The 14850-nt window shown below is 43.9% G+C and overlaps 4 protein-coding genes and 1 non-coding gene across 5 annotated transcripts; 3 read left to right on the top strand and 2 right to left on the bottom strand.

Annotated features, from left to right (window-relative positions):
• Positions 1-159: 159 nt before the first annotated feature.
• LOC115765848 (probable aconitate hydratase, mitochondrial) lies at positions 160-4829 on the top strand. Its single transcript, XM_030709574.1, has 4 exons — positions 160-328; positions 2046-3677; positions 3737-4240; positions 4324-4829. Exons 1-4 carry the CDS (start codon positions 296-298, stop codon positions 4510-4512), a joined length of 2358 nt encoding a protein of 785 aa, XP_030565434.1. The 5' UTR covers positions 160-295; the 3' UTR covers positions 4513-4829.
• Positions 4830-4851: 22 nt separating this feature from the next.
• On the top strand, positions 4852-6510 carry LOC115765847. Its single transcript, XM_030709573.1, has 2 exons — positions 4852-5583; positions 6240-6510. The coding sequence occupies exons 1-2, from the start codon at positions 5158-5160 to the stop codon at positions 6423-6425; spliced, it is 612 nt and encodes a 203-aa protein (XP_030565433.1). The 5' UTR covers positions 4852-5157; the 3' UTR covers positions 6426-6510.
• Positions 6511-6871: 361 nt separating this feature from the next.
• LOC115765948 (GMP synthase [glutamine-hydrolyzing]) lies at positions 6872-11866 on the bottom strand. Its single transcript, XM_030709695.1, has 10 exons — positions 11516-11866; positions 10291-10398; positions 9921-10225; positions 9404-9704; positions 9239-9335; positions 8803-9172; positions 8321-8513; positions 7856-8260; positions 7606-7797; positions 6872-7538 (listed from the first exon to the last, which is right to left on the bottom strand). Exons 2-10 carry the CDS (start codon positions 10378-10380, stop codon positions 7437-7439), a joined length of 2055 nt encoding a protein of 684 aa, XP_030565555.1. The 5' UTR covers positions 10381-10398; positions 11516-11866; the 3' UTR covers positions 6872-7436.
• On the bottom strand, positions 9760-9892 carry LOC115766013. The gene has a single exon (XR_004018174.1).
• A 480-nt stretch (positions 11867-12346) lies between the features above and the next one.
• Positions 12347-14800, top strand: LOC115765952 (protein MCM10 homolog). Its single transcript, XM_030709701.1, has 2 exons — positions 12347-13581; positions 13638-14800. The coding sequence occupies exons 1-2, from the start codon at positions 12390-12392 to the stop codon at positions 14798-14800; spliced, it is 2355 nt and encodes a 784-aa protein (XP_030565561.1). The 5' UTR covers positions 12347-12389.
• The last annotated feature ends 50 nt before the right edge of the window (positions 14801-14850 follow it).

The raw sequence follows: 14850 nt of genomic DNA, 5'->3' as shown, positions 1-14850 counted from the left end.
TAATAGACTCGCAGCTATATTCTTTTTTTTATCATCTTATACTACAATTAACAAACTAGTCAGTCGCTTTTATCGAAATTTACCAGTCACTTCGACAATTGTTGCTCATCTCTAATACCATGTCACCCTCACCGCCAGCCAGCTTTTGCGATTTGCGCTCAGTCTGTGTTAAAATCTTCCGGCTGAGAGGGCTGAAAATTTTGATGTACGACTGGGTTATCATTTAAAGTCACCTAACAAAATTTTCGAGTGTTTATAAATAGTTGAATATTGTACGAAAAAGAAACGCGTAATTATGGCAGCCAGATTAATGAACGCACAGGCACAGGTACGTGTTGCCAAATAACCATGCCTAAATTCTGGAAGCGGTAGCCAGTGCATTCACACATACACACACACGCACACACAGGCACGCAAATTAAATCAATTTAAAGCTGATAATACAATTAAACTCCAATAACACAATGCCAGCAATTAAATGATTTGTTTTCATATGCATATGAGCTGAAAAATGAAATGCGCTCGCTATGCAAATTGGAATTTTTCGCGTTGCGCTTTTCTAACCTAAAAACCAATCAAAAAGTTGTTACCTAATCGAAGTATGTTCTGGTACTTCTTTAAATTTTTCAAAAGTTGTGTAGAATTTCTTGTGCCAGCCGTGTGTGTGTGTTGGTGTGTGTAAATAAAATGACCTTTTGAGACAGTAACAACAAATTTTGCAACAAATTAAACAACGTGCAACTTGTGTGTTTTTATATAAGCATCGTTATTCAACGGCAATTGCGGCGAGAAGCCCCGACCATATATCTTATTTGTTCTTATCTTGTGACACTTTGATAGTATTTTTAATTATAGTCTATATAAATATATGCAACTGTATTACGTTTGTGCTCTGCGCGTATTTTTCCATTTAAACGCGATAAACGGCTTAAAATTGGGAACATTTCACCAAGAAAAAAAAAACAACTGCATCTCACTCTGTGGGGGAGCATTAACATCTGCAAGGGGTAGGGCCCAAATGTTAATGACCTTTTCACGTAATTGGTTGAGTTTGCTTTATTTTGCCTTTGTTATTGATCACGTGAATTAGTACTGAAAGCTTACATGTGTGTGTACAGTGAAGAGTCCCTTGAGCGGACATTCTCAATTTGAATTCTTGTCCTGGTTGTGCAAATGTATAGGAATTGCCTTTAAAGAAAAATCAAGTAAATTATAGTTAAAGAAATAAGTTATTTTTACACATTTTTTGTTTGTTTTCTTTTGGTAACGAGATGCGCCGTTTGTTATGAGAGCTTTTACTGTATATTATATATTATATAGATACTTTCATTGGATCAAATGAGAAGCCCGTTGCCATTAGCTATCTTATCGGTAATCTGTTCATACAGCTGGTCAATCAAGTTAATTAATAATATAAGTGCCCCTGATATGTTAATCAACTATTATTTATTGTGTGCCTCTATGCGAATCACAAGGTTTACGCATAGCATTAGCGATGGGCAAACAAATTACTAAACTTGTGTTTTACGATTAATTGTTTATGCGTTTCACAGCGCTTGAATTGAGTTGTATAAATGTTTACTAAACTGTTATTATCTGTTTATTGGTAATAACAGTCTTGTTAACATATTTGTCAATGTAAATACCATAACATACAACTGTTTGTAACACATAAATATTGAACCAAGCACACTCTGATAAGTAGTCCTGACGTTTCTGTTAATGTTGTCAATGTAAAACAACATAACGTTTGACTGTTAGCAGCAGAGACAAAGATCTAAAAGATCTTCGCGTGCGTAAAGCTGTTAATTATAATTTGAACACTTATGTTAACATACCTATACATGTTAATGCCTTAACATGTAACTGTTATTAACATTTTAAAGTTAGAAAACGCGCAACTCACAACTTAAAATATTATTTTGTTGGAGGTTTAGTTACAGATTAGAAATGTGAAACTATTTTCCAGCCACCTATTACCTATATTCTAATTATATTGAAACGTGCTAATTGGCCAATCTCTTGTCTAATTTGGGTATACACAGGTGTGCAAACTGGGCAAACATGTTGTGGATCCCATGGCCCGTCAATTTCATGCTTCCTGCTATACCGCCTCCAAGGTGGCACTGTCGAAATTCGACTCGGACGTCTATCTGCCCTACGATAAGCTGACCAAGCGCCTGGATGTGGTGCGCAGTCGTCTGAATCGCCCGCTGACCTTGTCCGAGAAGGTGCTCTATTCGCATTTGGATGATCCAGCGAATCAGGATATTGAGCGCGGCACATCGTATCTGCGTCTGCGTCCCGATCGTGTCGCCATGCAGGATGCCACCGCTCAGATGGCCCTGCTGCAGTTCATCTCCTCCGGCCTGAAGAAGGTTGCGGTGCCCTCGACCGTGCACTGCGATCACTTGATTGAGGCGCAAATCGGTGGTGTCAAGGATTTGGCCCGCGCCAAGGATCTGAATCGTGAGGTTTATGACTTCCTGGCAACGACCTGCGCCAAATATGGCCTCGGCTTCTGGAAGCCAGGCAGCGGCATCATCCATCAGATCATCTTGGAGAACTACGCCTTCCCCGGTCTGCTGATGATCGGCACGGACTCGCACACGCCCAATGGCGGCGGTCTTGGTGGTCTGTGCATTGGTGTCGGCGGTGCTGATGCTGTCGATGTCATGGCCGATATACCCTGGGAGCTGAAGTGCCCCAAGGTGATTGGTGTCAATTTGACGGGCAAAATTTCCGGCTGGACCTCGCCCAAGGATGTTATTCTGAAGGTTGCCGATATTCTGACTGTCAAGGGCGGCACTGGCGCCATCATTGAGTACCATGGCGCGGGCGTTGACTCCATCTCCTGCACAGGCATGGCCACCATTTGCAACATGGGTGCTGAGATTGGTGCCACCACCTCGTTGTTCCCCTTCAATCAGCGCATGGCCGACTATCTGAAGTCGACCGGCCGCAGCGGCATTGCCGATGAGGCCAAAAAGTATCAGGCCAAGGTGTTGACCGCCGACAAGAACTGCGAGTACGATGAACTGATTGAGATCAACCTGGATACACTGGAACCGCATGTGAATGGTCCATTCACGCCAGATCTGGCTCATCCCATTAGCAAGCTGGGCGAGAACTCCAAGAAGAACGGCTATCCCATGGACATCAAGGTCGGCCTGATTGGCTCATGCACGAACTCCTCGTACGAGGACATGGGTCGCTGTGCCAGCATTGCCAAGGATGCCATGAGCCATGGCCTCAAGTCGAAAATACCTTTCAATGTGACGCCCGGATCAGAGCAGATTCGTGCCACCATTGAACGCGATGGCTTCTCCGAGGTGTTCGACAAGTTCGGTGGCACTGTGCTGGCCAATGCCTGTGGTCCCTGCATCGGCCAATGGGATCGCCAGGATGTGAAGAAGGGCGACAAGAACACCATTGTCACCTCGTACAATCGTAACTTTACCGGTCGCAACGATGCTAATCCGGCGACACATTGTTTTGTGACTAGCCCCGAGATGGTCACCGCGTTGTCCATTGCCGGTCGCTTGGATTTCAATCCGTTGAAGGATGAGCTCACTGGCGCCGATGGCAAGAAGTTCAAGCTGAAGGCACCGTTCGGTGATGAGCTGCCCTCCAAGGGCTTCGATCCCGGCCAGGACACCTACACCGCGCCACCACCTGTAAGTTCAAACTAATCTTTAGATTCCTTGTATCTAATTAGAGTGTTCCTCATAAACAGGTCGGCGATAGCGTCGCTATTGCTGTTGATCCCAAGTCGCAGCGCCTGCAGCTGCTGGATCCCTTCGACAAGTGGAGCGGCCAGGATCTGACCGACATGACCGTTCTGATCAAGGTCAAGGGCAAGTGCACCACGGATCACATCTCTGCCGCCGGCCCCTGGCTCAAGTATCGTGGCCATTTGGATAACATCTCCAACAACTTGTTCATTGGCGCCACCAACATTGAGAACAATGAGATGAACAAGATCAAGAACCAGCGCACCGGCAAGTGGGGCAATGTTCCCGAGGTCGCACGCGACTACAAGGCCAACAACATTAGGTGGGTGGCCATCGGTGATGATAACTACGGTGAGGGCTCTTCCCGCGAGCATGCCGCCCTCGAGCCACGTCACTTGGGTGGACGCGCCATTATTGTGAAGTCGTTTGCGCGCATCCACGAGACTAACCTCAAGAAACAGGGTCTCCTGCCACTGACCTTTGCCAATGCCGCCGACTACGACAAGGTAAGTCCTGAAATATACGAATTAGAGGGCTCGGGGCTCTATAATTCATTAAAATTATATTTGATATATACATTTATTCCTAGATCCAACCCACGAGCAAGATTTCGCTGCTGAATCTGAGCAGCTTGGCGCCCGGCAAGCCCGTCGATTGCGAGATCAAGAATGGCGACAAGGTGGAGAGGATTAAGCTAAACCATACGCTCAACGATCTGCAGATTGGCTGGTTTAAGGCGGGCAGCGCTCTCAATCGCATGAAGGAGTTGGCCCAATAAGTTATTGACCCCCCTCTCGAGTCGCCTCCCGCACATACACACAGCACACATACACACACTCAAGACACGAACACATACATATAGATACTTATATACGCCCGACATGAAACGCAAGCAATCAAATTATGGTATTGTTTTTTTTTTTCAATATACCTATTTAGTTTTTTTCTGGCGAGTTTCTTTTAAATTTTTATTCAGTGTCGAAAGTGCTAATAGTAAAAGTTATGTAATCGAAACATAGAGACATTGTGAAACAGTTTTATATATATATATATACAATTATACATACATAAATTATTAAATTTAGTTGAACTTTGTTTTTTGCTAATTTGTTTGCTGCGAATGCGAATAAAATTTATTGTAATATGTATGAAAAACAAAACGCGAAAGATTTTTGATTTTTGAAGCGGACAATAAGTGACCACAACATCCAACCCGGACATGTGCTTACCCATTTCCTGCACCCCAAATGCACCCACTCATTAACATGTGTTTAAATTAATTGTATCAATTATAAAACTTAACAAGAAAAACAAACACCTAGCAATATATATTAACGAATAAAACTTTGAACTGTCAACTGTTTCTATAGATTTAAATGCTATATATATTAGCAATTGTCCAAATTTACAGTCCGACTACATTATGGCCGACGAGGCGCAGAGCTCAAATAGTTTCACATCCGCAACAAACTTAACCTTCGCCACGCCGCGCACCAAACGCAAATGGCGTCTCTATTTCAAGCTGATCGATTTGTACAGGAAGAACGAGTGTCTCTGGATGGAGAATCACAAGGACTTCTTCAATTACGATCTAAAGGCACAGATCTGGCAACAGATCGCTGAGGAAATGATCACCACTGCACATCCTGTGCCAACGCCGGAGAGATGGAAGCAGCTCATTGTTAAATGGCGCTACAAGGTCCAGTTGAATCAAGTGCGTCGACAGGGGGCCCAATTTTATAATAAAGTCGATGAGCTGCCACGAAAGTTGCTCTATTCGGATCGATTTCAGTTTTTGATCAAACACATGTTCGACCGCAAAAAGCCAGTCAAGAAAGTGGTTCAAGCTGTAAGTAAAGGCATTTGGGAATAGCTAAGACTAGAGTTGGGATGTTACATTTTCCTGAGAAGTCGAAGAAATAACAACCGAAAGTATTCTTGATGAATATCAACAGCAAACTGGTCATGTTCTTGTCATGGCTTGGAATTATATTTTTTCAGTTACATATGTTGAAGTCAGCGGAATCTCCAGTATATATGGCTGCCATATGAACGATCGGTCACAAAGATATATTCTTTCCAAGCTTTCCTTCAAGACACTAGATAATATAAGACTCCTTCCTCTTAACGTTACAGCTCCCCATCCTATAGATTTTAAAAGTTGTGCTCATCGAGCTCCACAGTTATACCATGCTTAAAGTAGATAGTTCAAATCCTATCAGCAGCGGACAGTTCCAGATAACCTCTGTATGTTAATCCTAATGATCCTTATATATAAAGGTTATCAACATCGGACTGCTATAGCTCCTACAATAAAATCAATATTGTATTTATTTATAGACTTATATTTTAAAAATAGTACTAGCCTTAGATTAGAAGTTGGATCCTCGTTAATTAAACTGCTGATCATCTAGACAACTCGCCAAACTAGAATTGCATTAAAACTTTTAATTAAATATATTCTAATATTTGTACTACAATAATTCTCACTTACAATGCCTTTAGCCCGCCGAGTCTGAAGCGGAAAGCGTGCACGGGGAGAGCCTCGCAGCCAAGTGCATGCGTTTGGGTCGCAGTAAGAGCAAAAGCCGCACATTCTTTGGAGAAAAGCTGCAAACGTTGGAGCACCTGAGGAATAGACGACGCGGCACTATGAGCCTAACATCGGAGGCTTTTCATCGGCTGCCGTAGGGAAGAGCAACCGGGCGGAAACTGAAAATTTGAACAATGAGCATTTGTAGCTTCATAAAATTCGAGAATATATTTACATATAGCCTTTTCGATTTTATTACATTTCTTTTTAGTTTTTTATTTTGTTTGTTTTTTTTTTTTTTTTAATCATAATAATTTGTTTTGCTGTGGTTTTTGCCATTTAAATAGTAAAACGTTTTTATATAACAATTCATAATTTTAGCTTACAATAGTTTTTCTTTTGTTTTGTTTTTCTTTTTTTTTATATATTTCGTACTTCTTACAATTTTCTGTTTTGCAAACACGATTTCCTCGAAAACACTTTCCATGCAAATATACAACGTTCAGAACATGGTTTTGCATTAATTTAATATCTGTATATATACATGTATATATATATAACATTTATGTGTGTGTATATATATGCATATATATATATGTATATATATGTATAATTATGTATATAACTAAAAAATGCGTAAATAAATTGTTTTTGTTACTTATGTATCTTATGTGTTTTGTAATCTCCTTTTCATAAAAGGAACAAATCGCACATGCTGGTTAAACATGTTAATATTTCAATATACAGCAATAATATATATTATTTGTTGCCATCTGGTGTTAATTTCTTGTTTGTTTAACATCGTTTCGCGTTACTTTTAATTACACACAATAATCGATATTATAAACCTGAATTGTTTTTGTTAATATTTTGTTGTTGGTTGTGGTGTTTGTTTTTTTGTTTTGTTTTGTTTTGTTTTGTTAAAGCGGCACTCTAAATTGTATTTACGCTCTCCTATCTCTCCTCTCTCTCTCTCACGTTTCTCTCAGTTGCTCTCAGTTTTGCTTAATAGCTGTTAGCTGTCCCAGGATTTTTGGATGAGCAGCAGGCGGCATCTCTGCTATTGTCTCATGCGTCTCTTTGTTAATTACCATGCAGTAGTAGTTTATTGTTTCTACATATCTCTATTGCTATTGAAATGGCTGTTAAAGGTTTTGGTTTCGAACGCATCATTCCCACTCGGTGGTACCGGGCGGCTTGGCTGTCAAGTCGTACAGCACCCTCGAGATTCCATCCAGTTTCGATATATCGCGCACTATTTGATTTAGAACCTGTGATAAGTAAACAAGACAATTAGCAATTGTTAATACATTTATAAGCAGCCTCTTGTTGACCCACTTGCAATGGCAGTTGAGCAGAGCCAGGCACAGCTGGCACACCAGTCATAAAATCGTTCGTTATAAATGGACGCAAAACCACAGATCTTCTGCAGGAGGGCGTACGATTAATGGGATCACGATCAAAGTGTACGGGTATAAGAACTACGGGCATTTGTGAGATTTTCCGATACAGACCCGCTTGCATAATAATCTAATTGATAAGAAATATAATTATAATCACAATTAACTTGCTTTATTTTTGTGCTCACCTCATTGGCTATGGCATCCGCTTGCCGGAGCTGTGCCAGCACCACAGTATTGAGCGTTGTGTGCGTTATATCCGTAATTAGATACTGCACGGGCTCGCCAAAGATATAACAGACTCGGTTAACATTATGCAATATGCGCGGTATTATTTTGGCCAAAAACAACATATCCTGCCAGTTAGGCTCCGGGCTCGTCGTTGACAAGCCCACCACATAGCTATAGGTGCGCTTATCACCCTGCACACCCACCGATCGTACCGGCAACAATGTTGCCTGTATATCCGAATTGGCAGAGATGCGCAGCAGTTCCTTTTGCTCAATTTCACTGGTGGCGCCCGTCACACGATTAATAAGCGCATGGTTCTTTTGCAGTTTATTCTTGTAGTCCACAATAACGCGCACGATGACCTGTGAATGTAGAAAAACGAGGATTAGTCGGTATTTGGATGGTCTTTGAATGTTTCATGCCTGTGTCTCTGAGTAATCCTTTTCCATATAGGCTTCCTCCGCGCATAGCACGCGTATGGCTAGTCCAGGTCCGGGAAAGGGCTGTCGTTCGACCAATTCCGCTGGCAGGCCCAGATCATTGCCTAGATCACGCACCTCGTCCTTGTGAAAGTCACATAATGGTTCTACGACACGTCCAGCATTACGCAGCTCCCTGCAAAAACGGTTTTACATACATTTAGAGAAAGTTGATACGAAATTTTTGGTATTTATCGTAGGGTAAGATTAACACAAAATATAATTGTATCCTTTGGCACACGCAGTGCCAGCACTTGCCTACAACTTGTTGTAGGGTCAATATCTTTAAAATGTTTGGCTCCAGTTATATGTTCCATATATGAACTGCTTCCGATATACATATGAATTTCTAATATTTTTCACAAGGCATACCAAAATAAAACAAACTAAAATATAATAATATCTTGAATATGCTAGCGCACTACCGAATCAGATCCGTGTCATTGTGATGCGTCTTGATTGTTTCGGCATTCGTGCTGACCATATTGGACGCGGATTCAATCAGATCGGGTCGCAGTGTGCCCTGCGCCAGCAGTACCTCCTCGGGTTTTAGTTTCAATTCAGCGACCACATCGTTGGTCACTTTTACAAATATATCACCAATGATTTTACGCTTCTCTTCCGGATTATAGGTTTGACATAGCATGGGCGTTTCAACAACAGAATACTGGCCGGGTCGCTTCACTTGCGTGGTGCCCTTGAGGAACGTGTAGCCTTCCTTACGCACTATCAAATCAATGCCAATATCTCGCAACGAACGCTCCACCTTTTCGCTTTCGTTCTTGCGCATGAAACCTGCGAGGTGAGAACCAATTTAGTTAAACAGCTAAAGGCTTTAGGATCCTCCGGTGCTAACATTACCATTATCCACATGTACTGCTATGATTTGGCTTGGATGCAGCGCACGTCGCAGTAATGCGGCACACACACTCGAATCAACGCCGCCGCTGACCAGCAACTGCAAAGAGTTAAACACTTTGGTATAGTTTTCTTTTAAAAAAATATCTACGAAATTTAGAGACATACCAAGACTTTATTATTGCCCACTTTTTCGCGTATATAGCGTATGCATTCCTCTTTCCGACTGCCCATGGTAAAGTTTGGCGTTAGCTCGCATATTTCGTACAAAAAGTTTGATAGCATTTGTTTGCCATTGATGGTTAGATCGACTTCTGGATGAAATTGTACGCCATAGATTCGCAAGATCTCGTTATAAATGGCAGTCACAATGCGATTCGTTGACCAGCCACCGACTTTAAGTTTCTCGCCCACGCGCTCCACGCTATCGCCATGGGTGAGCAGCACGGACTGTGTGCGACTAAGGCGACTGCAAGAGATTAAACACGTTTAATAATTGAAGTGAACATGTTAAATGATTTATAAAATGTGAGGCCATGTGTAGATCAGTTTATAGACTACGCTAAACTGAACTGCTCCTGGCTTAGTTTTGCTCTGGCAGCATTGTATCGGCGCTCAAATGAGCTTGCAATTTGAACGCTTTCTTTTTGCTGCTGGAAATAAATAAGGATTCTCTTAGACTTACCTAAACAACGGGCACGATGTTTCAATCTCAATGTTCTGCTGGCCATCCTCGCGCACGTCCGTCTTGAGCACGGTGCCGCCGAACTCTTTGTTGATTAACTGCATGCCATAGCAGATGCCCAGCATAGGGATTTTCAGTTTAAACAGATCGGGATCATACGTGGGCGCATCTTCAGCATAAACTGAATTGGGTCCACCGGAGATGATGATGCCCCGATAGCCATTATCGCGTATCGTCGACGCTGGCGTATCCAATGGCAGAATGTCCGATTCGACCAAAAGTTCGCGCACCTTGCGATCGATGACCTGCGCAAATAATTAAAAACGATTATTATCGATATTGATAGCTGTGTGCGATATCGATTACTTACCTTGCCATACTGTGCACCAGCATCGAGTATAACAATTTTATCATGTCGCAGTCCATTCTCCGCTGTCGTTAGAAATATAGTTGTACTCATATCTTTATCGTTGCAGCACTGCCCGGCAGGAGTGAGAAAGAGAGAGAGAGAGATGGCGTGATTAACAGCTGCCGTTAATAATAAATGTCATGCAATTCTCTAAAGCATCCAACTGCAACTAGCAATTTGCGCCAGATCTTTAAGCCTATTTATATGCCAATATTTGTAACTGCTCATGTCTGGCTGTGTAACTAAAGCATGTGCAACAAGGTCGAAATTGAATTTAAGGCCTTATCAATTGCAATAAACAACGCAACGTCTGTTGCGACGTGAGGGGAGGCGACGTGAAAAAAGGTCAAGAGGCGACGCCTTCCAAATAAGTTGAGCATATTTTTCTTTACCAGTGCTATGAGCGTAAGCTGAGGGTGCGGGGGGATTTGACGTAAATATATGCGAGTCGGCGAAAAAAAACGGATTTCGTACTTTTTTTTTTTTTTTAATGCGCACTGGTCCACTTATTTTTTTTTGCATCTCAGTGTGTGGGGCCGGGACCGGGACCGGCTACTGACCGCGACAGATGACATGCAGAAAGAGCATGAGAGAGCGGGTGATGTATGTGTGTGTGTGTGTGTGTGTTTATATGTGCAAGGAGAACGGAGCTAAAGAGGTGACAGGCGAATGAAAACTCAAAACACGCGCTGGTAATGCAAATGCCGTGGAATGCGAAAATGCGTAAAACAAAATGTGCAAAGGCAACGGTAAACAGGCAGTATTTCTTACAGTTGTTATTGTCTTTGTGTGGCAACTCTGTGTTTTGCATTTTTAAAACAATTTCGGATCAATTATCTGTGTGCCCGTTTCGCCACAGCATGCGCTTAGGCAAAGTTGCATTGCGATAAGAAGAACAACAGTAACACAAACACCCAAGTCCAAGTCAAAGGCTATCAACAAGCAGCAAAAACAACAACAAAAAGCAATTTGAGATGCGCATTGAGGACACGCACGTGGGAAATGGTATTGAACCAAGCTTATAACCACAAAACGACCACAATTATTTTTATGTCATGCGATTTGCAAGCGCATACAAATGTCGGTCAAAAACACGCATTTGCTCACGCAAAAAAAAAAGAATGCAAAAAAAAGAGCGTGTGATGCGCGGTTAGTGGGAGGCGCTGGTTGATGTTGAATTTCTTACCTGCTTACTAATTGCCGGGCGGAGCTGTTGGCCTGTAGTTAAGGCAGAAAACTTTATTCTTACACACTAAATACACGTTTCTGTTGGGTGCGGAATCCCGGTTAGCTTTGATTTTTGCACTCTTCTTTTTTTTTTCTTTTTTGGGCAAAACGGCACCGCGTCCGTCTCCGACCAAACCGCAAATATTTGACAATTTTCAGGGCCTTACGAGAGCCGCTGCAGCAGGCGCGTGGGTGTCTATTTGATGTTCCGTGTTGTTCTCGTTTATTAGACAGGCGGCTGGCTACGATTTAGCACTGTCCAGAGCATTAAAATTTAAATATTACGGGGCTCTGCAACTAAACTTTTCGTGAATAAAAGCCGAAAGATGACATATTGACGAAGAAATTAGTGTTGGGTTGTGCATGAGCGAAAAAGAACCATTGGCTCAATTGAATAATTTGGAAGTGTTCATTATTAATGCTCATTTCCCTGTCGCTTATTGTAGGTTGATGTATACATGTAGACTCTTTGTCTAAGCGATTCGTATATATATTAAATGGGATGTTCGACAAGCGTATTTATTTGTGAGCCTAAGCACTACCAAATGTATTATTTCTGCGTTTCATGCAATCTAGTTCGCTCATCAAAACTGAACCAAATGAATGAACACGAGTGAGTTGCGATTACACAGCACTGGATGAGTATTAATGTCAGCGTTGCTGCAAATATGTTAAACGATAAATTGAAGCAGCTGTATCGTTAGTGTTGGCAAATGCACGGCATACAACATTACTCAATACATACCAGCTGGGCCCGCCAAAAGTGTTTCGGATGCGCGCTAATTCGGTTACGTTGTGAAATCTAGTAAGTGTTTTTAAATTAAACAAAGACAATGGGTCCTGCAAATGTATCACAGTCAGATATAAGCATAGACGATGAAGCAGAAATACTGGCACTTGAAAAACTGCTGGGCGAAGCTGAAAACGATAATGCGGAGAATGCAAAGTCAGCACCGGCACCGCCGCCACCCACTTTGGCCACTGCAGTGCCCCGATTACGCGAAGACAGTAGCTTCGCAGACGCCTTCAGCTATGAGGTGACCGTGAAGCCAACACAGACAAAAGCACAGCCAAAACTCAAATCCAATGAGCCGGAACTCGATTCATCTGACGACGAAGAGGTCAAGAACTTCTTGGAGCGCAAGTATAATGAATATGGCAGTGATATCAATAAAAAACTCAAACAGCAACGTGAAAGTGCACATGAGAGCAAAGTGGCTCGCGAGGTGGATCAGTCGTTGAGAGCAGGTGTAAAACTGGTCGATTCAACGGCACAGCCGGAGGCTCTGCGTCTTAAAAACCCGCACAATCCCATCCAGCGTAAGGCGCTAGCGAGCAACTCTTTCCAAAGACCACCGCAGGCAGCAGCGGCAGCCGCAACCTCGGGCCAATCCCTACAAAAGACTACGATCTCGGCTATTTATACAGATCCCGTGTTTGGGCTGCGCATGATCAATCCGTTGATATCCAGCACCTTGTTGCAGGAGCGCATGGACGGCCGCAAGTCGGTGCCTTTTTCGGGTCTAGCATTTCACATAGAACGCGGCGATTTGTCCAAGGATTGGGTCATTGCCGGCGCCTTGGTGTCCAAGCAGCCGGTGCGCAATACTAAAAAAGGTGATCCCTACTCCACGTGGCGTCTATCAGATCTGCGCGGTGAAATGAAAACAGCCTCCATTTTCCTCTTCAAAGAGGCGCACAAAGCGCTGTGGAAAACCGCAGAGGGCATGTGTCTGGCCGTCCTAAATCCAACGATCTTTGAGAAGCGTGCGGGCAGCAACGATGTCGCCTGCCTGTCCATTGATACCTCACAGAAGGTGATGATACTGGGCCAGTCCAAGGATTTGGGCACATGCCGGGCAACCAAAAAGAATGGCGACAAGTGCACATCCTTGGTGAATCTAACCGACTGCGATTACTGTGTGTTCCATGTGAAGCAGGAGTTTGGCAAAATGTCCAGGCGGTCCGAGCTGCAATCGGCCACTACCGGACGCGGTCTAAACGAGCTACGCAACAAGGTGTTGGGTGAGTTGATATATATGCATTTTTTTTTTAGCCCTTATTCATATGTATTTTTGCAGGCAAGAGCGAGGTTTTCTATGGTGGACAGAGTTTCTCAGCGGTGCCAGCACGCAAGAGCGCCAAGCTAATCAACAAGGAGCGCGAGCGTCTCAGCAAGCTGGCCGGCTACGATGTGTCGCCCTTTTCGCACAGCGTTGATCACGAATCAAAGCCGAGAAGCTGCCTGCCCGTAGATGTGCCTTATGCGGAGCGCGGCGGGCCCGTTTCTCGCCTGGCAGGCATTGTGGAGGCCACCAGCAAGCAGCGCTATAAGGATCTAGAGCGTCTGCGCCAACTGCGAGCAGAAAGTGATCGTTTTGAACAGGCACCGGCAATGTCTCAAGCCACGCCTGCAACACCCACAACGCCCACGACGAAGGAAGCTGCCACGCCCACGACACCACAAAGCGTGCCGGAGAAGTTTAAGAATCGCGGCTTCTCCTTCGATGCCAGCCTAACGCCCAAGCTCGCCGGCAGCGAGAATTTCAGCTTCGAGGTAAACATTGGAGCCCGCCAGGCGCAGAGCGCAAAACTGAAAGCAGCTGCGCTGCTCAAGAAGAAGCCGTTGGAGAAGGTCAATCCGAATTCAACGCGCGGCACCGCAACGGGCAAACGGCGTGCCATCGATGAGCTGCACGACAAGTTCTCCACCAGTGGGAAGCGTCAAAAACTGGAGGAGGAGGAACGCGAAATAATGCGTAAATCTCGCATAGAACGCATCATGGCCGCCACTTCGTCGCACACAAATCTAGTCGAGCTGCGCGAACGGGAGGCCCAAAGCGACTACTTCGACAAGCTGGAGCGCAAAGAGGCCATGGAGGAGAAAATGCTAAGCACATATAAAATGCCCTGCAAGGCAGTCATCTGCCAGCGCTGCAAATACACCGCATTTGCGGCCGCCGAGCGTTGCAAAGAGGAGAAGCATCCACTCAAAGTGGTCGATGCACAAAAGCGTTTCTTTCAGTGCAAGGATTGCGGTAATCGCACTACCACCGTTTTTAAACTGCCCAAGCATAGCTGCAGCAGCTGCAAGGGTTCACGCTGGGAGCGCACTGCCATGATACGCGAGCGCAAGGTTTGCACTGGCCGGGAGGCGCTATCGGTGCGCGGCGATGAGGAAACCTTTCTGGGCAGCGTGGCAAGCGCGGCGAGTCTAAATTTGCTGGTGCCCGAGGAGGAATAGACATGGGGTTCGTCTACTTTCTTGTATTTTAAATATATATATACACATAC

The sequence above is a fragment of the Drosophila novamexicana genome, unplaced genomic scaffold (assembly GCF_003285875.2).
Source record: "Drosophila novamexicana strain 15010-1031.04,08,12 unplaced genomic scaffold, DnovRS2.1 tig00001059-arrow-arrow-pilon, whole genome shotgun sequence".
Lineage (NCBI taxonomy): Eukaryota > Metazoa > Arthropoda > Insecta > Diptera > Drosophilidae > Drosophila > Drosophila novamexicana.
The sequence above is the reverse complement of the archived record's forward strand: the minus strand, read 5'-3'. Positions and strand labels throughout refer to the sequence as shown.